Source organism: Scyliorhinus torazame, chromosome 11, assembly GCF_047496885.1.
Source record: "Scyliorhinus torazame isolate Kashiwa2021f chromosome 11, sScyTor2.1, whole genome shotgun sequence".
Lineage (NCBI taxonomy): Eukaryota > Metazoa > Chordata > Chondrichthyes > Carcharhiniformes > Scyliorhinidae > Scyliorhinus > Scyliorhinus torazame.
In genome coordinates this window covers 8,314,208-8,336,263 of record NC_092717.1, presented here as the reverse complement: position 1 = coordinate 8,336,263, position 22,056 = coordinate 8,314,208, and the positions used below count along the sequence as shown (strand labels likewise).

At 46.9% G+C, this 22,056-nt stretch overlaps 1 protein-coding gene across 1 annotated transcript in view; it reads right to left on the bottom strand.

Moving 5' to 3' along the window:
• The window catches only part of mtbp (MDM2 binding protein), a 103,561-nt gene that overhangs the window by 38,130 nt on the left and 43,375 nt on the right, over nt 1-22,056 (bottom strand). The window contains exons 13-15 of the mRNA XM_072466914.1: nt 19,477-19,590; nt 15,683-15,847; nt 2,840-2,933 (exon numbers count right to left, since the gene is read on the bottom strand). Of these exons, the coding sequence (XP_072323015.1) occupies nt 2,840-2,933; nt 15,683-15,847; nt 19,477-19,590 (373 nt within the window). The remainder of the gene's footprint in view (nt 1-2,839; nt 2,934-15,682; nt 15,848-19,476; nt 19,591-22,056) is intronic.

Sequence of the window (22,056 nt, the reverse complement as noted above, 5' to 3'; positions counted from 1 at the left end):
GTCAAAACTCAGCACATTTGATTTTTTTTACTAATAAAGTAAATTAGTTAAAAGTATTTTTAATCTTTCTCAATTTCAACTGAAGAGCATGCTGCAGTGCTTTGTTCAAATAGCCCAATTTCCCGCACCACATGCAAACTCCATGTTTCTGGGCCGAAGTTCCCAGGAAACTTATGAAACAAAAGATTTAAATGATCATATTTTTTGCACAAAGTAACAGTTCTGTATTGTGTAAAACAAGGTCAGTACTGCAATCTGCATTTATTAGTGTCCTTACAGAAATTCACTGGTTACATTCTAAATGTACCATTGTGAAATGCAAGTTGTTTCAAAATTAAGGCCATTTCCTTCAGAATCCCAGCGATCGTTCCCAAAGTGGCTGCCACATTCGGCTGCCCAATCACATTTATACCTCCATGTACCAGGCTGCTGGATTGAATACCATAACACATGACTAAGAAGTCCAGTCAGGCCACCCCCCCCCCCCCCCCCCTCTCTCTGCTCTCCAAGAGTCAGTTTCCTCTCCCCACATCCAAGTCGTTAATATAGATTGTAAATAGTTGGGCCTAAGGACCGAACCCTGCGGAACCTCACTAATTACATTTTGCCATTCAGAAAAAAAAACATTTATCTCGACTCTGTCTTCTGTCTGTCAGCCAGTCTTCTATCCAAGCTAATAAATTATGTGATCTAACTTTGTGTATTAATCTTCTATGCGGCACCTCATCAAACACCTTCCACAAGTCCAGATATACTACATCTATCAGATCCCCATTATCCACTTGGCTTGTTACATCTTCAAAGAACTCTTAGTCAAACATGATTTACCCTTCATAAAGCCATGCTGACTCTGAGAGATAGCGTTTTGACTTTCCAAATGTCCTGATATTACTTCCTTAAGAAAGGATTCTAACAATTTCCCAACAACAGATGTTAAACACACTGATCTGTAATTTCCTACATTCTTCCCCTCTCCCATTCTGAATTAGCATTTTTCTAATCCACTGGAACCTTTCCTGTGTCCAGGGAATTTTGGAATATTATAATCAATGGATCCACTATCTCAACTGCCACTTCCTTTAATACCCTAGGATGTTGGCCGTCAGGCCCTGGGGACTTGTCTGCCTTCAATCCCAATAATTTTGTTGAGTACCCTTTCCCTATTGTTGCTGATTGTTCTAAGTTACACCGTTTCTATTACCTGTTCCTATAGGAATGGTACTCGTGCCCTCCACCATGAAAACCGAGGCAAAATATTGATTTAGCATCTCCACCATTTGTATTCCCCATATTGATTCTCCGGTTTCATCTTCCAAGGGACCAACATTCACTTTAGCGACTCTCTTCCCTTTTAGGTACTTAGAGAAAGTTTTGCCTTATTGATATTTTGTGCTTGTTTTCTTCCGTAATTTACAGTAGCTCTTTTTATTTCCCAATCTTCTAGCCCATCACTGGCCTTTGCAACATGGTACACCTTAGTTTTTTCCTTTATATTGTCCTTAACCTCCTTGCTTAGCCATGGTGTGTTTTACCCCTCTTACTGTCTTTCTTCTTCTCCTGCCTATCACGATCCTCAGCCCCTTGCAACATCGCACAAGTAAGAAAACTCCCCATGTTGCAATTTTTGTAACTTTGTGAGATCAAGCTGTAATGATGAAATCCTAATGGTTACATATATTCATCTACTGAGTAGACTGACAGTGACATTTCACATCAAGTTTCACCTCGCCATATATTTTTTTAGTTTGTCTTTGGCAAGATTAAAGAAATGCCAGTGCAAAAGGTATGATTATCCACATCACAAATATCATCCACGACTCTTGCCTCAGAATCAGAAGGTTGTGACACTCCAGAACTTGGGTGCAAAAATCTATTTAACACTCCAAATGAAATGAAAATCGCTTATTGTCACAAGTAGGCTCCAAATGAAGTTACTATGAAAAGCCCCTAGTCGCCACATTCTGGCGTCTGTTCGGGGAGGCTGGTACGGGAATTGAACCGTGTTGCTGGCCTGCCTTGGTCTGCTTTAAAAGCCAGCTATTTAGCCCAGTGTGCTAAACCAGCCCCATACTACTCCAGTACAGTACGGAGGGGAGTGCTGCAGCGTCTTTCGAATGACACATTAAACCTGGATGCAAAGGAATCCATGCGACTATTTTGACGAGCAGCAGTGGAGTTTCTCCCTGGCGGCCTGACCAATATGTGTCCCACAATCAGCACTATAACAAACAGGATAGCTGATCATTACCACGTTGCCTTTGCATATGCTTGATGTGTGCAAACTGGTCGTCACGTGTCCCACAAGACAGGAGTGACTGCACATCACTCATCAGAAAGCACTTTGAGACTTCCTGAGGTTGTGAAAAGCACTACATTGGTGCAAGGCTTTCTTTTTCCTTTTGTTGTAACCCTCGGTGATGCGACTGAACAGGTGGATCCACATACAAGACTGCTACGGGCAACAACCGATAGCCCTGATGCCACTAAGGTATCTTTGGCAGCTCCAAATTCATAACAAGGTGCAGTGATTGAATTTGTGCATTTACAAGAGCTACGTGAACAATATCACCCTTTGTTAACATTTGACTTCAGAATAATCTTCAGGTAATCTTTGATCACACCCCTGCACATTCTATATTGAATTTAGATTTAAACAGGGCCTGAAAGCACTTCATAACCTCAGAGTCAGCAAGAGAGCTCAAAAACCATTAATCCTAGCATTTCGAAAAATATTTTGAGTATTTTGAAAAGTAGACAGCTTTTGCAATGAAAATGAACAAAGTTTTGAACAAGACTGGCACCTCTCCAATTAAATAAAATACAATTAAGCATGGTTTACCTGGATTTCTGTCTGATTCTTACAAGGTTTTCATAGTTTTGAAGAACACTTCTCTCAGGCCACTGTGAAGGACTTAGGGTTGAGACAGCAATTTCTAGGTAGACAAAAGGTTAAAATTAAATGTTCACAGGATGCATACGTTCCTTAAAAAGAACCAAATGTTGTCATTTGAGGCCAAGACTATCGTAGCGGATAATGGAGGGAGATATGTGATGGTGAGTGGTAGGTTGCAAGGAACGTGGGTGGTGTTGGTAAATGTATACGCCCCGAACTGGGATGATGCTGGATTCATGAAGCGCATGTTGGGACGCATTCCGGACCTGGAGATAGGAGGACTAATAATGGGAGGGGACTTCAATACGGTGCTGGACCCAGCACTGGACCGCTCCAAATCAAGGACGGGAAGGAGGCCGGCGGCGGCCAAGGTACTTAGGGGGTTTATGGATCAGATGGGGGGAGTGGACCCATGGAGGTTTGCAAGACCGCAGGCCAGGGAACTTTCTTTTTTCTCCCACATGCATAAGGCTTACTCCCGGATAGATTTCTTTGTTCTGGGCAGGGCGCTCACCCAGAGAGTAGGGGGGACGGAGTATTCGGCCATAGCCGTTTCGGACCATGCCCCTCACTGGGTGGAACTGGAGCTGGGAGAGGAGAGGGACCAACGCCCGCTGTGGCGGCTGGATGTGGGACTGCTGGCCGATGAGGTGGTGTGTGGGAAGGTGAGGGGGTGTATCGAAAGGTACTTGGAGGCCAACGACAATGGGGAGGTGTGGGTGGGGGTGGTATGGGAGGCGTTGAAGGCGGTGATCAGGGGAGAGCTGATCTCCATCATGGCTCATAGGGAGAAGATATAGGGAATGGAAAGGGAGAGGCTAGTGGGGGAGATCTTGCGGGTGGACAGGAAATACGCAGAGGCCCCGGAGGAAAGATTACTTGGGGAAAGGCGACGGCTCCAGACGGAGTTTGACCTGCTGACCACGGGCAAGGCGGAGGCACAGTGGAGGAAGGCGCAAGGGGCGACTTATGAGTACGGGGAAAAGGCTAGTCGAATGCTGGCGCACCAGCTCCGTAAGAGGGCGGCAGCGAGGGAAATAGGGGGAATCAAAGATGGAAGGGGAGCCACGGTTCGAAGTGCAACGAAAATAAATAAGGTATTTAAGGACTTCTATGAAGAGCTGTACAGATCCCAGCCCCCAGGGGGGGAAGGGGGGATGAGGCGATTCCTGGACCAGCTGGGGTTCCCGAGGGTGGAGGAGCAGGAGGCGGTTGGTTTGGGAGCACCAATTGGGTTGGAGGAGTTGAGTAAGGGTTTGGGGAGCATGCAGGTGGGGAAGGCCCCGGGGCCGGACGGGTTCCCGGTGGAATTCTACAGAAAATATGTGGACCTGCTGGCCCCGCTACTAGTGAGGACCTTCAACGAGGCAAAAGAGGAGTGAACCCTGCCCCAGACAATGTTGGAGGCGACAATCTCCCTGATCCTAAAGCGAGACAAGGATCCACTGCAGTGTGGATCGTGCAGGCCGATTTCGCTCCTCAATGTGGATGCTAAGCTATTGGCGAAGGTACTGGCCACTAGGATTGAGGACTGTGTCCCGGGGGTGATTCACGAGGACCAAACGGGATTCGTAAAGGGCAGGCAGTTAAATACCAACGTGCGGCAGCTCTTAAACGTGATAATGATGACATTGGAGGAGGGAGAGGCGGAGATAGTGGCAGCTATGGACGCGGAAAAAGCCTTTGACCGAGTAGAGTGGGAGTACCTCTGGGAGGTATTGCGCAGGTTTGGGTTCGGGGGAGGGTTCATTAGATGGGTTAAGCTCCTTTACAGCGCCCCGGTGGCGAGCGTAGTGACAAACCGGCGGAGGTCAGAGTACTTTCAGCTGTACCGAGGGACGAGACAGGGGTGCCTCCTGTCCCCCCTGTTGTTTGCATTGGAGATCGAACCCTTGGCCATATCACTTAGGGAGTCTCAGAAATGGAGGGGGATAGTCCGCGGGGGTGAGGAGCATCGGGTATCGCTATATGCGGATGATCTGCTGCTATACGTGGCGGACCCAATGGAGGGAATGGTGGAGGTCTTGCAGACTCTGAAGGGGTTTGGAGAGTTTTCGGGCTACAAGCTTAATGTAGAGAAGAGTGAGCTTTTTGTATTACAGGCAGGGGACCATGAAAGAGGGATAGGGGACCTACCGCTGAGGAGGGCGGAGAGGAGTTTTAGGTATCTGGGGATCCAGATAGCCAGAAGTTGGGGGGCCCTACATAAACTGAATTTGACGAGGGTGGTGGAGCAAATGGAGGAGGATTTTAAAAGATGGGACATGCTCCCGCTCTCGTTGGCGGGTAGGGTGCAGTCGGTCAAAATGGTCCTTCCGAGGTTTTTGTTCGTGTTTCAGTGCCTCCCCATTGTGATCACCAAGGGCTTTTTCAAGAGAGTAGGTAGGAGTATTATGGGGTATGTGTGGGCAAATAAGACCCCAAGGGTTAGGAGAGGGTTCTTGGAACGCAACAGGGACCGAGGAGGGTTGGCTTTGCCAAACCTAGAGAGTTACTACTGGGCAGCAAATGTGGCGATGATCCGTAAGTGGGTTATGGAGGGAGAGGGGGCGGCATGGAAGAGGATGGAGATGGCGTCCTGTAAAGGAACGAGCCTGGGGGCGTTGGTAACGGCACCGCTGCCGCTCTCGCCGACAAAATACACCACAAGCCCGGTGGTGGCGGCAACACTAAAGATCTGGGGCCAGTGGAGAAGACACAGGGGTGCAATGGGAGCATCGGTGTGGTCCCCGATCAGGGGTAACCACCGGTTTGTCCCGGGGAAGATGGAGGGGGGTTCCAAGGCTGGCATCGGGCGGGGATAAGATGAATGGGGACCTGTTCATTGACGGGACATTTGCGAGCCTAGGGGCACTGGAGGAGAAATTTGAGTTACCCCCGGGAAATGCATTTAGATATATGCAGGTGAGGGCTTTTGTGAGGCGACAGGTGAGGGAATTTCCGTTGCTCCCGGCACAAGAAGTTCAAGATAGGGTGATCTCGGGGGTATGGGTCGGGGAGGGCAAGGTGTCGGAAATATACCAAGAGATGAAAGAAGAGGGGGAAGCGCTAGTAGAAGAACTGAAAGGTTAATGGGAGGAGGAGCTGGGGAAGGAGATTGAGGAAGGGCTATGGGCCGACGCCCTGGGTAGGGTTAATACCTCCTCCTCGTGTGCCAGGCTCAGTCTGATACAATTTAAGGTGGTTCACAGAGCGCATTTGACGAGGGCGAGGCTGAGTAGGTTCTTTGGGGTAGAGGATAGATGTGAAAGATGTTCAGGGAGCCCGGCGAACAATGTCCATATGTTTTGGTCATGCCCGGCATTGGAGGGGTTCTGGAGAGGAGTGGCGGGAGTAATATCCCAGGTGGTGAAAGTCCGGGTCAAGCCAAGCTGGGGGCTAGCAATATTTGGAGTAGTGGATGAGCCGGGAGTGCAGGAGGCGAAAGAGGCCGGAATTCTGGCCTTTGCGTCCCTAGTAGCCCGGCGAAGGGTCTTGCTATTGTGGGAGAAGGCGAAGCCCCCTAGCCTGGAGGCCTGGATTAACGACATGGCGGGGTTCATAAAATTGGAGAGAATTAAGTTTGCTTTGAGAGGGTCTGCACAGGGGTTCTACAGGCGGTGGCAACCGTTCCTAGAATATCTCGCGGAGCGTTAGAAGAAGGTCGATCAGCAGCAACCCTGTGGGGGGGGGAGGGGGGGGGGGGGGAACAAGAGTCTGTTTGAGGGGATGGACGAGCGGGAGATAGCATGGAGGGTGGGGGGGAAACGGTACGCGCGGCCAAGAGCCAGTGTATAAAGCGATGTAAATATCTTGCTCAGGGAGAATTTGCGTTATTTTGTTACGGGGGGAGGGTTATTGTTTGTAAGGGGAAAAAATTGTGTTGTTAAAAAACCTTAATAAAAATATTTAAAAAAAAAAAAGAACCAAAATGTTTGTGTGCACTGTATTTAAAGGGGAACAAAAGTCTTTTGGAATTCTTACGGTTCAAAGAATTTCCCTTTTCAATGTACAGGAAAGCCGTTGAGTAGGAATCTATGACTTAAGCAAAACAAACCTGACAATTTAGCATCTCATGAAAAATTGTTGACCTGAATTACTGAGTGGGAGACAGAAACGGAATTCACAAGCAGAGATTCTTTCTCCACAGGGTGAGGGAGGCGGACTGGAAACCGAGTGGTTTGCTCGCTCCCCTGCCCACCACCTCTGCTTGTTCAATCAAGTGCCAGATGGTCAGGCCATCCAGTGGGAAGGCGGTCAATTATAGGAGAAAGGATGAAGGGGGGTGGGCTCTGCGGGTATTTGGCACTGTCGGCTGGGCCATCATGGTGCTGTAAACAAGTCGGTCACTGCTAGAAATGTTACAGGAACCCGGCTCTCAGAATCGGAACTTATTTTGCATGAAACAGTTTTTCTTAAATGTCATTAAAAAACAGACACTACCACCTTCCCTGACAGAATCTGCTGGTACATTCATGGGCCCAAGTGGCAAGCCTTTTCTACCAACCCTGTGCAGCCTCGCTGTCGCTGGCGTAAAAAAATTCCAAAACCTTTTTCTTGCCTGACAAAGACGAATTGATTGTGGCACCTGCATGCTGGCTTTCAGGGATTTGTGATCAAGGACACACTGGTCCCTTTGGTCAGCAACACTTTCTAACCCCTCACCATTTAAGAAATACTCTTCCTTTCTGTTTTTCCCTCCCAAAGTGGATAACTTCATATTTTTCCATGTTATATTCCATCTGCCATGAATGAAAAATGAAAATCGCTTATTGTCACGAGTAGGCTTCAATGAAGTTACTGTGAAAAGCCCCTAGTCGCCACATTCCGGCGCCTGTTCGGGCACGTTCTTGCCCATTCACTTAGTCCATCCAAAATCCCTTGAACCTTCCGTGCATCCTCCTCACAAAAACACGCATTCCCACCTAGTTTTATGTCACCAGCAAATTTGGAAATATTACAAAGTAATTCTGTGGCAAATTACAGGAGATACAACTTCAAATCAATCTGATTGGCACCCAGCAGATACTCAACCTGTGAAAACCGTCCTACAGATTGAACAAACAACAATACAGCACAGGAACAGGCCCTTCGGCCCTCCAAGCCTGTACCGGTCATGACACCACCAAAGCTTTTGGTAAAGCTTTTCCGTTAGAATAAAAGAAACATTCAAGATTTTCTGGAAATTCTATTATCCCCATTTAAAAATCCTTGCTCTCAATGTACAAATCTCTCTGCAGTTTTCTCCCATGCTACCTCTACAACCTTCTCTGGCCATACATCCAGCCAGCTTGCAATCACTGCTTTTGTTACGGGGCATCCCTTCCACCCCAGCCCCACTTTTTGTACAGCCTTCAGCAATCAGCTTTCTGCTCTCCCCAATTCCGGCCCGTGATGTACTTCTCATAGGCTTTCCTTCTCCTGGAAGCAAACAGAACCTTACTGCAGGCAACCGGCAGGTACAAATATGCACCCTGGCATTAATAGATCTGTTCATTTTCTTCAGTTTAATTAACTGTTAAATGAAAGTTTGAATTAGAAACAAACATGACCCAACTGACCAAAATGAACCTACAAAATGTCGGTGATTATATAAATTGCGCCAACCAGTGCTTTCTATTTTGGTTGAAAGCGGTACGATTGAATGCATCAATGCCGTGCCTTTCGGTAATTATGATACTTGGAAGCTCTTTTAAAACAAATTCTTACAGGTTTAGTATGTGGAATGGTGAAAGAGAAGAGGAAAAGCTATAAACTATTAAAACTCCATTCAGCGTCAACCCTAAACGAGACGGCATTCATTTAAAAGGTACTCTCTCTATAGACATGGATGACATATTTCCACAGTACTTACTTGAGAATTTGGCAGCAGCTTTACTGTTTAAATTTTGTCGAGCCACTGTCAGTTGACACACACATTAATGAGAGAGAAAATACTGACATGTAGCAAAACGGTACGATCAGTGATTAAGCCCGAAAAGTTACATTTTGCTGCGCAGCAATTTTTCTCAGGTGCGCCTATCTTTCTGCACCAGTATCCGGTAAGGGTGAGGGGAAAGAATATCAGATATTTAAACATGTTAAGAATTCAATTCAATGAATGGTATTAGCACTGAATAATAAGAAAGTAACGCACAAGTTAGCTAGGAAGGACCTAAAGAGACAGCTAAGAGGAGCCAGAAGGGGACATGAGAAGTCTTTGGCAGGTAGGATCAAGGATAACCCTAAAGCTTTCTATAGATATGTCAGGAATAAAAGAATGACTAGGGTAAGAGTAGGGCCAGTCAAGGACAGTAGTGGGAAGTTGTGCGTGGATTCCGAAGAGATAGGAGAGGTGCTAAATGAATATTTTTCGTCAGTATTCACACAGGAAAAAGTCAATCTTGTCGAGAAGAATACTGAGATTCAGGCTACTAGACTAGAAGGGCTTGAGGTTCTTAAGGAGGAGGTGTTAACAATTCTGGAAAGTGTGAAAATAGATAAGTCCCCTGGGCCGGATGGGATTTATCCTAGGATTCTCTGGGAAGCTAGGGAGGAAATTGCTGAGCCTTTGATCTTTAAGTCATCTTTGTCGACAGGAATAGTGCCAGAAGACTGGAGGATAGCAAATGTTGTCCCCTTGTTCAAGAAGGGGAGTAGAGACAACCCCGGTAACTATAGACCAGTGAGCCTTACTTCTGTTGTGGGCAAAGTCTTGGAAAGTGTTATAACCTGCCTACTGACGATTGGCTGGGGACTAATGATTATCCCACAATCCTATGGGAGTATGAACTTCCCCAATGAGGGGGGCGGAGAAACTCCTACTATAAATAAGCTGGCCAGTCCAGGAACCAGGAGGAAGGAGAAGGTAGCAAGGGAAGTTACTGCTATGTATATATTGTTATAGTAAATAAACTTTATTATTTTGTATCCTTAAAACTCGTGCTGGATTCTTCGGGGCCCTTACAAAACTGGCGACGAGGATGGGATTGGTTGCGCCATTTGCGGTTGCAATGGCAGCACATCCTCCAAACAGTTTCTGGAGGGTTGACTGAGGTGCTAGGACGATACCCAGAGGTATTCCAGCCTGGTCTGGGGAAAATAAAAGGGGCCGTAGCCCGTATCCAAGTTGAACCAGGAGCCACACCGCGCTATTTCCGGGCGCGCCCAGTGCCTTACGCTTTGCTCGAGAAGGTAGAAGGGGAGCTCACTCGTTTGGAGAGTTTGGGTATTATCAGGCCTGTCCGTTTTGCTGACTGGGCAGCACCAATTGTGCCAGTAATGAAGCCAGATGCCACAGTTCGCTTGTGTGGCGACTATAAACTTACAGTGAATACAGTTTCCCGACTCGACCGATACCCAATGCCTCGCATAGAGGATCTCTACGCGAAACTTGCAGGCGGACTCTCATTCACAAAATTAGATATGAGTCACGCCTACCTGCAGTTGGAGCTGGACTCTGCCTCCCGACCATATGTAACAATTAACACACACCGGGGCCTGTATGAATATACACGGTTGCCCTTTGGAGTATCCTCTGCCTGCGCAATTTTTCAACGTGTTATGGAGGGCATTTTGAGAGGTTTACCACGTGTGGCTGTCTACCTAGATGACGTGTTGATTACAGGGACGTCGGAGCAAGAGCATTTGGAAAATCTGGAGGCTGTCCTTAAACGCCTTTCGGAGGCTGGAGTCCGTTTACGTCACACAAAGTGCGTATTTCAGGCAAAAGAAGTAGTCTACCTAGGTTATCGGGTGGACCGCGAGGGTCTGCACCCCGTTGCAGAGAAGGTGCGTGCAATTCAACATGCCCCCACCCCGACTGACACTTCGCATCTTCGTTCTTTTGTCGGTCTCGTAAACTATTACGGGAAGTTCCTCCCCAATCTGGCAACTACGCTGGCCCCCTTACACCTGCTGCTAAAGAAAAATCACACCTGGGTTTGGGGTCAGCCGCAAGAAACCGCTTTCCGGCGGGTAAAGCAACAATTGTCGTCGTCTGGGTTACTAACCCACTATGATCCGGGAAAGCCTTTGCTCGTCACATGTGATGCATCCCCGTATGGTATTGGGGCTGTCCTGTCCCACAAGATGGAGAACGGGGCCGAGCGACCGATAGCTTTCGCCTCCCGCACATTGACTGCAGCGGAGAAGAAGTACGCGCAGATCGAGAAGGAGGGCCTGGCAGTGGTTTTCGCGGTGAAACGCTTCCACCAGTATGTGTACTGCCGCCATTTCACTATCGTGACTGATCATAAGCCCCTGCTGGGACTCTTCAGAGAGGATAAGCCGATACCGCCCATTGCTTCTGCACGGATCCAGCGCTGGGCTTTGTTGCTTGCTGCATATGAGTATTCTCTGGAGCACAAACCAGGTACGCAGATAGCAAATGCCGACGCACTGAGCCGATTGCCTTTATCGACCGGCCCCATGTCGACCCCCACGACCGGTGAGGTGGTCGCAACCCTAAATTTTATGGACACCTTGCCTGTCACGGCATCACAGATCCGTGAGTGGACCCAGACGGAGCCAGTCCTGTCAAAGGTTCGGCACATAGTCCTGTATGGTGGGCAGCATAGACAGCTCCCAGGCGAGTTACGGGCATTTTCCTCCAAGCTGTCAGAGTTCAGCGTGGAAGACGGCATCCTCTTGTGGGGGACGCGTGTGGTTGTCCCGGAAAAAGGCCAGGAGCTGATATTATCAGACTTGCACAATGGGCATCCGGGCGTGACCAAGATGAAAATGTTGGCCCGGAGTTATGTCTGGTGGCCAGGCCTCGACACCGACATTGAGAAGGTGGCCCAAAACTGCTCCATTTGCCAGGAGCATCAGAAGCTTCCGCCGGCCGCGCCCCTACATCACTGGGAATGGCCAGGGTGGCCTTGGGCACGCTTACATGCAGATTTCGCAGGCCCTTTACAGGGATCCATGTTCCTTCTACTAATTGACGCCCAGTCCAAATGGCTGGAGGTGCATAAGATGCAGGGGACAACGTCCTGCGCAACAATTGAAAAAATGCGTTTATCATTTAGCACGCATGGCCTCCCCGAGGTGCTGGTCACGGATAATGGCACTCCATTCACGAGTGAGGAGTTTGCTAGGTTTACAAAGATGAACGGCATCCGCCATATCCGCACTGCCCCTTACCACCTGGCTTCAAATGGGTTGGCAGAGCGTGCAGTGCAAACATTCAAAAGAGGCCTAAAGAAGCAGTCTTACGGATCAATGGACACGAGACTGGCTCGGTTTTTGTTTACGTACAGGACCACCCCCCATACAGTGACTGGGGTAGCTCCCGCAGAACTCCTAATGGGCCGGAGACTTCGCACCCGCCTTAGTATGGTCTTCCCGGACATTGGCGCAAAAGTACGCCGCACACAAGAACGGCAGGGACCGGGATTGTCTCAGCATCGTCCGATTCGACAGTTTGCGCCCGGTGACCCAGTATTCGTGCGGACTTTTGCTGGTGGTGCCCAATGGGTTCCTGGTGTAATCTTTCGCCAAACGGGCCCTATATCGTACCAAGTGCAAGCCCAGGGTCGTCTCCAGCGAAAACATGTAGATCACGTCTGGTCCAGAAGATCATCCCCGCAAAAGATTCCCCGCCCCCGGAGCTCAGTTCAACAGCGGCAAAGACCAGAAACAAGGGAAGGTAGTCCTCCAAATCTTCCACTGGTGCCTCACTCAAAGCCTGCGCAGGTCATGACGGGACCGAATGGGGACAGAGACGCTGACATGACGGAGGCAGCAGACTCTGACTCCGAGATGGAGACACAGGATGAATCAGAGGGGGAATCCTCGGGTCCACAGGCCGTGGATGTACAACCGCGCCGTTCATCACGGAAGCGCCGGTCTCCGTCTCGTTATACGCCGCCTGATCCAGCGCCGCGTGCAAATGGCGTCCGGCCTGCGGCCAAACGAGTTCGACGCCTCCCTTCGCCAGGGCCTACGGTGGATTCCTTGGACTTTGGGGGGGGAGGGATGTTATAACCTGCCTACTGACGATTGGCTGGGGACTAATGATTATCCCACAATCCTATGGGAGTATGAACTTCCCCAATGAGGGGGGCGGAGAAACTCCTACTATAAATAAGCTGGCCAGTCCAGGAACCAGGAGGAAGGAGAAGGTAGCAAGGGAAGTTACTGCTATGTATATATTGTTATAGTAAATAAATTTTATTATTTTGTATCCTTAAAACTCGTGCTGGATTCTTCGGGGCCCTTGCAAAAGAAAGGTTTATAAGAGATAGGGTGTATAATCATCTGGAAAGGAATAATTTGATTAGAGATAGTCAGCACGGTTTTGTGAAGGGTAGGTCGTGCCTCACAAATCTGACTGAGTTCTTTGAGAAGGTGACCAAACAGGTGGATGAGGGTAAAGCAGTTGATGTGGTGTATATGGATTTGAGTAAAGCGTTTGATAAGGTTCCCCACGGTAGGCTACTGCAGAAAATACGGAGGCATGGGATTCAGGGTGATTTAGCAGTTTGGATCAGAAATTGGCTAGCTGGAAGAAGACAAAGGGTGGTGGTTGATGGGAAATGTTCAGACTGGAGTACAGTTACTAGTGGTGTACCACAAGGATCTGTTTTGGGGCCACTGCTGTTTGTCATTTTTATAAATGTCCTGGAGGAGGGCGTAGAAGGATGGGTGAGTAAATTTGCAGATGACACTAAAGTCGGTGGAGTTGTGGACAGTGCGGAAGGATGTTACAAGTTACAGAGGGACATAAATAAGCTGCAGCGCTGGGCTGAGAGGTGGCAAATGGAGTTTAATGCAGAAAAGTGTGAGGTGATTCATTTTGGAAGGAATAACAGGAAGACTGGACTAATGGTAAGATTCTTGGTAGTGTGGATGAGCAGAGAGATCTCGGTGTCCATGTACATAGATCCCTGAAAGTTGCCACCCAGGTTGAGAGGGTTGTTAAGAAGGCGTACGGTGTGATAGCTTTTATTGGTAGAGGGATTGAGTTTCGGAGCCATGAGGTCATGTTGCAGCTGTACAAAACTCTGGTGCGGCCGCATTTGGAGTATTGCTTGCAATTCTGGTCGCCGCATTATAGAAAGGATGAGGAAGCATTGGAAAGGGTGCAGAGGAGATTTACCAGAATGTTGCCTTGGATAGAGGGAAGATCTTATGAGGAAAGGCTGAGGGACTTGAAGCTGTTTTCGTTAAAGAGAAGGTTAAGAGGTGACTTAATTGAGGCAGACAAGATGATCAGAGGATTAGATAGGGTGGACTTTTTCCTCGGAAGGTGATGTCTAGCACGAGGGGACATAGCTTTAAATTGAGGGGAGATAGATATAAGACAGATGTCAGAGGTAGGTTCTTTACCAGAGAATAGTAAGGGTGTGGAATGCCCTGCCTGCAACAGTAGTGGACTCGCCAACACTAAGGGCATTTAAATGGTCATTGGATAGACATATGGGTGATAAGGGAATAGTGTAGATGGGCTTTAGAGTGGTTTCACAGGTCGGCGCAACATCGAGGGCCGAAGGGCCTGTACTGCGCTGTAATGTTCTACGTTCTAAGCCAAGACATGGACAGAATCTTGCCCAAATTGCACAGAGTGCTGGGTCAGGCGAGAAGAGCAGTGTGAAACTTCATGCCCGGGTAAACAGCACACTGTGCAATTTCAAAGCGCAGGCGAGGATCACCCAGCCAGCTGGAGGGGTAGGGCCTAAAATGCGCCAGCAAAGCCAGGATACCCAGACCGTGGTGCCCCAACCCCAAAGTTACATATAAGGCCCCCCCATGGAAATCAGGGCCCCACCCCAGCATCGAAGCTCCCCCTGATCTCCCCCACCCCGCCCCTCCATCTCCCAAGCATCAAAGCCTGATGAGTGAAAGATAAAAAGCTTTGACAAAAAAAGTCTCTTTTTTTCAGCAGTATAATGAAACTCTCGGAACTCATGCACCTCTGGGTCCTTAGGTGATCAGTCTGCCTTCTCATTGGGTAACTTGGGCTCTTATCATAACAGTTCCCCATGATGTCTTTCACACCTAGGATTCCTTTTTATGTTAATTCCCTATTTACAGTTTTGCTGATCCTCAGCTGCTTTTTCATTGTAATTTTAAAAACATTTTTATGTAGACAACTTTAAAAACTCCTTTGTTTTCTCTCTCTACTTTTCTTGCCCGATAGGGGCTGGTTTAGCAGAGGGCTAAATCGCTGGCTTTTAAAGCAGACCAAGGCAGGCCAGCAGCACGGTTCAATTCCCGTACCAGCCTCCCCGAACAGGCGCCGGAATGTGGCGACTAGGGGCTTTTCACAGTAACTTCATTTGAAGCCTAATTGTGACAATAAGCGATTTTCATTTTCATTTCATTAATCACTCTGGCCATATTGGACTCCTTCATTTTAACCCCTCCTTAAAAATAATATTATTTCTGTTCACTGGTAAAATGGGACAATCTAGTTTTCTGAAACTTGGTGTTCATTTTGCTGTTTTTTGTATCTTTCCTCAGTGCATCAGACTTAACTGCACAGGAATCCCCCAAGCCAATTGTTTAATCACTTCGAATTCCTTGTACATTGCTGAACTCCAATGGTCTTGGTACTTTATTCCACTTATTGTCACAAGCAGACATCTCCTATTAATTTCTTCCTTTCATTCTCTTCTCTATCGAGGTAATCCTCATGCTACCCAATTAATTGTAGGCAAGTTCTAAAGACACAAATCATATGCATTTTCAGATGGTATCTTAAGCTTTGAAAATCAATTAACGATGGTAAGGAGGCATTTGACATTTAATAATTTGTGCAATTCAGATCTCAATATAACTGCAATTCCTTTTAAAAAGGCTGAATTTCTGCAGTCTCTCACTCACCAGCACGTTCAACAGCTTCCTCTTGTCTCTCATATATGTTGCCCAGAGTGGTGCTTGGCAGATTCCTGCCATATTGCCGAAAGTACTGTTCTCTTGCCAAGGTTAACAATGCCTTCAATTCATTGACAGGAATTAATGAAGGCTTTTTATTCATCCGCCTGCTTTCTGTAGAAATAAAATAAAGCAAGGGGTGACTAGAGTAGATTGTTGAAATGGAGAAGATGTACTTTTGTAAAATATTCATCACGACTTAATGAACCAGGACAATTTTCTGATACAAAACAAAGTTCCTCTTTTCTCAGTTTTGTGGACTGGAGCTGCAAATAAATATTTTGCATAATATAATTCACCAAATTCTGTTTTTTTTTAAAACATAGGGCCGTTTACCCACAATATTCCATGGTTGATCGGGAATACTTGGAGGTAACAGTATTATAAATCCATATACCAACAGTATCATGATGGTCTGCTGGTCTTAAAATCACACTGCATCAATAGTAGCAGCTTCATGACATTTAAGTAAGAACCAAAATTCTGATAGGTTAGTTATCAAAAGATTACTCATGGCCTCATATCAGCTAACTGATAGCATCCTGACACGCCGTTGTATTTAAATTCTATTCAACCCCACAAATGTTGAAATTGTGGGGGCGATTTTGAGCCCGCACTCACCATCTGCAGATTGGCGGCGTGGGCGGAAAGTCCCGTGAGAATCGGGAAACGCGATTCTCGCCGGAGAGATCGCGTTTCCCAATTTTCCTGCTCCTCGCCGGCAAAGTCAAGATTCACACCCACAAAGGGCTTGAACCTCATTATGATAGTTTTGCATTGATTTTAAATATTATTAACAGCCGCCACCCCCCCCCCCCGCCCCGCCCAAGTGATCTCCTCTCACTGAATATTCATACCTCGCCAAGGTGACGTTGTGACAAGGTTTGGCCAGACGTGAGGCAGTCAAGGGGATCCCACCAGTGTGGTCCCTCAGGGGTGAGAAGGACATGCCCGGGCAGTACCCTGATACTGCCCTCTGGCACAGGGCCAACCTTGCAGTGCCAACCTGTGCAAGGGCAGGCCCTAATAGGGGCCCCATGGGGGGGGGGTTACATTGATGTGTGGTGCAAGGGGAGTGCCGTCTATACTTCCGCGGTGTCACAAATAATGCAAGATTGTGAGAGGACAGGGTGGATGGGGAGCAACTGTTCCCCTTAGTTGAAGGGTCAGTCACGAGGGGACACATGTTCAAGGTGAGGGTGGTGACAGTCTGGAATGCACTGCCTGGGAGGGCAGTAGAGGTGGGTTGCCTCACATCCTTTAAAAAGTACCTGGGTGATCACTTGGCACGTCATAACATTCAAGACTATGGGCCAAGTGCTGGCAGATGGGGTTAGGTAGGCAGGTCGGGTGTTTTTCATGCGTCGGTGCAGACTCGATGGGCCGAATGGCCTCTTCTGCACTGTATTATTCTGTATTTGTGAATATAAATTTTTTTGAGGAATACAAGGGTCCTTAGCAGTAATAGAGGCTGTACACCATTAAAAAACCCAGCTACATCTAATTCAACAACTTTTCCAAGGGGTTCGCATCGAGACAAACTGCGCAAGAGTGAAACTATCCGTTAATACAATTGATTTCCATTGATTGCAATCTGAGGGAAACTCAACAGTGCACCCTCTGGAAAGTATAGAAGCGCCAACAGTAACTTCTGGGTTGGCATGTTATTGCTGCGCATGTGGGGACTATGAAGGTCACTGCCTGTTTCATCACCACCGCATACACAAGCCAGTAATGTTAAATTCCATGTATTTCCAAACTGGCCAACTGCTTACTGAAAGATTTAACTCAAAACCTCCCCGAAAATAGCTATACTTGCAATTTCAGTTACGACAAATCCACATAGAGGAGAATACCGCCATACCAAGGTGCAATATTTATATTAAAAAACGCTAACAGATTTCCCCTCATTTCTTACAGTTAATGCAACTTTTTCTGTTTATATTGCCCCTCCCCTAGTGGACAAGATTTTCTCCATCTAACCTAACAATTCCTTTAAAAGTCAAAAGAAATCCTGAATCAAATCACCCTTTAACCATTTATACATATATATATATACATACACACACACATATATGTATTCCTAGTTTATATAATCTCTGCTCATAATCTAGCCCTTAAGAGTTTTGATAATATTCTTGGGAATCTTTATTGCAATCGAAGGTCAATGCATCCTTTCTAAAGTACAGTGCCCAGAACCGTACAAACTACTCCAGGTGTGGTCTAACCAGAGCTTTGTATAGCTGCAGGAAAACTTTCTCCCCATTATTTTTGAACTGTCTAGTTTTAATTTCTCGCATTTCATTCGGCTTTTTGTTTATTTTTTTTTGCACCTGACCACTCCGTTTTAGTGACCTGTGTATGTACACCTCCACTATACCTAACTTTTCTCACCCATTTAAAAAATACTTGGATTTATCTTTTATTTGGTCCAAAATGGACTTACCTGCACCAAAATTCATTTTCCAGTTTTGTCCACTCACTTAATCTGTCGATGTCTCTTTGTAATTTTATGCCCTCATCGCCACAACTTACTACGCCACTGATCTTTGTGTCATCGACAAACCTGGACATGTGGGTATTACGTCATCTAAGTTATTAGTGAATTGTTGCGGCTCCAGCACAGAGCCTTGTGGACACTACTAGTCACTTCCTTCCAATTCCAAATGGGGCAGCAGGGTAGCACAGTGGTTAGCACTGTTGCTTCACAGCGCCAGGATCCCAGGTTCGATTCCCGGCTTGGGTCACTGTCTGTGCGGAATCTGCACGTTCTCCCCATGGGTTTCCTCCGGGTGCTCCGGTTTCCTCCCACAAGTCCCGAAAGAAGTGCTGTTAGGTAATTTGGACATTCTCCCTCTGTGTACCCAAACAGGCGCCGGAATGTGGCGACCAGGGGATTTTCACAGTAACTTCATTGCAGTGTTAATGTAAGCCTACTTGCGACAATTATTAATTATTATTAATAATTCATTAATTCAAGTGCCTACCCATTATCCTTACTTCCAGGCTTCTACCACCTAGTCTATCTCCTAACCAAATGAATAGCTTGCCTTCAGTTCCATTAATTGCATCAGTCTCCTAGGTGGGGCTTTATAAACAGAGGCAGAGGGTACAAAATTAAGGTATTTATGCAAAACCGTTATAAATCATTGGGTATGCCTCTGCTGGAGTATTGTGTCCAATACGGAGGTGAGAATTAATACAATGAAACCTGGGTTTAGGGACTTCAGTTATCTGTAGAGTGGATAAGCTGGGATTTTTCTCCTTACATTAAGGGGAAACGGTTTCCTCTGGCAGGCGGGCTGGTGGCCAGAGGGACGCAGATTTAAGGTAACTGACAAAAGAACCACAAGAGGGAGATGGGAGATATTTGTTTACGCAGCAATTTATTGTTGTCTGGATTGCACTGCATGAAAAAAGATACAAACCGATTCCGTAGCAAATATCGAACGGGAAATTTACATATACCTGAACAGGGAAAGAAATTGCAATGCAAACGGGAAAAGAGCATGGGATTATTAATTAGATCTCTTTTAAAGAACTGGCAGAGGCAAGTCAGGCTGAATGGCCTCCCTGCTACTGTATGGTTCTTAGACTGGGCCCACCTTGAACTTACATCTAAACGATCAACAATGTACACAACATGATATACACACTATTACAGCATGCTAGGTTTAGTCACAACTGTTGACTGGGTGCTTAAAGGCTCAGTGAACTGTTGTCCAAAACACTACAAGACTTACTTAGAAACTCTCTTACAGCAAGCCTTTGGACTTGGGCCAGCGTCCTCTCCCTGTGAAGGAGCTGGTCTCCAGTAAGGTAAGGCATCGCCCCGAGAATCTCTGCAACATCACATTCTGCGGATGGAAACACGGGTTAGTACACACAGTGGCTGCAGGAAGCACATTCCATTTCAGTATATTTGTCCTTCATCATTAATCAATTAATTAGCTCCTGTAACAAATCGAGGATTGCATTAGAATTTACGCAGAACACAATTTGAAAAGGAACCACCACAATTGTAAATTAAATTTTAGTGTTGACTCACTTTTTATGAAAAGTTTGATGACTACTTTTCACTGTTCACTAATAAATGTGGCAATAATAAATCAAAATCACTAACGTATATACTTGTGATTTTGGCCGATTATAGAATCATAGAATTCACAGTGCAGGAGGCGGCCATTCGGCCGATTGAGTCTACACCGGCTCTTGGAAAGAGAACCCCACTTAAGTCCACGCCCCCATCCCATTCCCGTAACCCAGTAACCCCACATAACCTTTTTGGACACGAAGGGCAATTTATCATGGCCAATCCACCTAACCAGCACATCTTTGGACTGTGGGAGGAAACCGGAGCACCCGGAGGAAGCCCACGCAGACACAGGGAGAACGTGCAGACTCCGCACAGACAGTGACCCAAGCCGGAATCGAACCTGGGACCCTGGAGCTGTGAAGCATCCGTACTAACCACCGTGCTGCCCATGATTCGTGACAGAAATTTATTAAAAGCGGCAAATGGTTTCAAATAATGTGATTAAAGAAATAGGCTTCCTTCACCATCATAGATTTCATAGAATTTACAGTGCAGAAGGAGGCCATTCGGCCCATCGAGTCTGCACCGGCTCTTGGAAAGAGCAACCTACCCAAGGTCTACACCTCCACCCTATCCCCATAACCCAGCAACCCCACCCAACACTATGGGCAATTTTGGACACGAAGGGCAATTTATCATGGCCAATCCACCTAACCTGCACATCTTTGGACTGTGGGAGGAAACCAGAGCACCCGGAGGAAACCCACGCACACACGGGGAGGATATGCAGACTCCGCACAGACAGTGACCCAAGCCGGAATCGAACCTGGGACCCTGGAGCTGTGAAGCAATTGTGCTATCCACAATGCTACCGTGCTGCCCTCAGTGGGTCTGAATCCTGGAATTCCCTATCCAACAGCACCACATGGGCTACAGTGGTTCAAGGCAGCAGCTCACCGCCACCTTCTTAAAATCAACTGAGGATGGGCAACAAATGCCCACTTTGCCAGCGATGGTCAAATTCTAAATATTAAAAAAAAATCATAGCCAAACAAGGCATCAAAGTTCAGATGGGCAGCACGGTAGCATTGTGGATAGCACAATTGCTTCACAGCTCCAGGGTCCCAGGTTCGATTCCGGCTTGGGTCACTGTCTGTGTGGAGTCTGCACGTTCTCCCCGTGTCTGCGTGGGTTTCCTCCGGGCGCTCCGGTTTCCTCCCAGTCCAAAGATGTGCAGGCTAGGTGGATTGGCCATGATAAATTGCCCTTAGTGTCCAAAATTGCCCTTAGTGTTGGGTGGGGTTACTGGGTTGTGGGGATGGGGTGGAGGTGTTGACCTTGGGTAGGGTGCTCTTTCCAAGAGCCGGTGCAGACTCGATGGGCCGAATGGCCTCCTTCTGCACTGTAAAATTCTATGATAACTCTATGAAGATGCTGCGGTTTAAAATTATGTTAATTTGAACTTATTTTTTAAAAAAGATCTCTATTACTGTAAAACTGTTTCAAGAATCTAAAGTCATGCAAGGCACTTTAAAAAAAAATATATTCATTCATGGGATGTGGGCATCGCAGGCTGTGCCAGCATTTATTGCCCATTCCCAATTGCCCTGGAGTGGGTAGTTAAGTCAACCACATTGCTATGGGCCTGGAGTCACATATTAGGCCAGACCAGGTAAGGATGGCAGATTTCCTTCCCCGAAGGACATTAGTGAAACTGATGGTTTTTCTTTTACGCCAATCAGCAATGGTTTCCTGGTCATAATTAGACTTCTTTAAATTCCAGATATTTTATTGAGTTTAAATTCCATCACTTGCCGTGGTGGGATTTGAACCCGGGTTCCCAGGTCATCATCATCATCCTGGGCCTCTAGATTAATAGTCCAGTGACTGTACCAAAAGCTCAAAAGTGTACCGTTTCTTGGATAGGAGTAAAGTCTTTGGATTGTCAATTTCCTACAACACTGTTACTGCAATGAGAGCACAGTAATGTGTGATGTTTGAGCTCCATACTCCTGCCAGAAAGGCACAAAACCACTACAGATGCAGCTAAGCTTTCTGCAAAGAACCTTTATGTGGATTGGCAGAGAGAAAAGTTTCACGTTCCTCTCGAACATGCTTCTTCATTCCATTGTACTCCTTCTTCATCCCAATGAACTCTTTTTCCAGTTGTGTAGCTGCCCTGTTGCAGTCAGAAGTTAATTTGCCAAATCAACCATTTGCTGAACCAAAGGTTTCTTGAAAACCCAATAGGCTATGGGAAAAGTAATTTAACCCCTGGGATAACAGT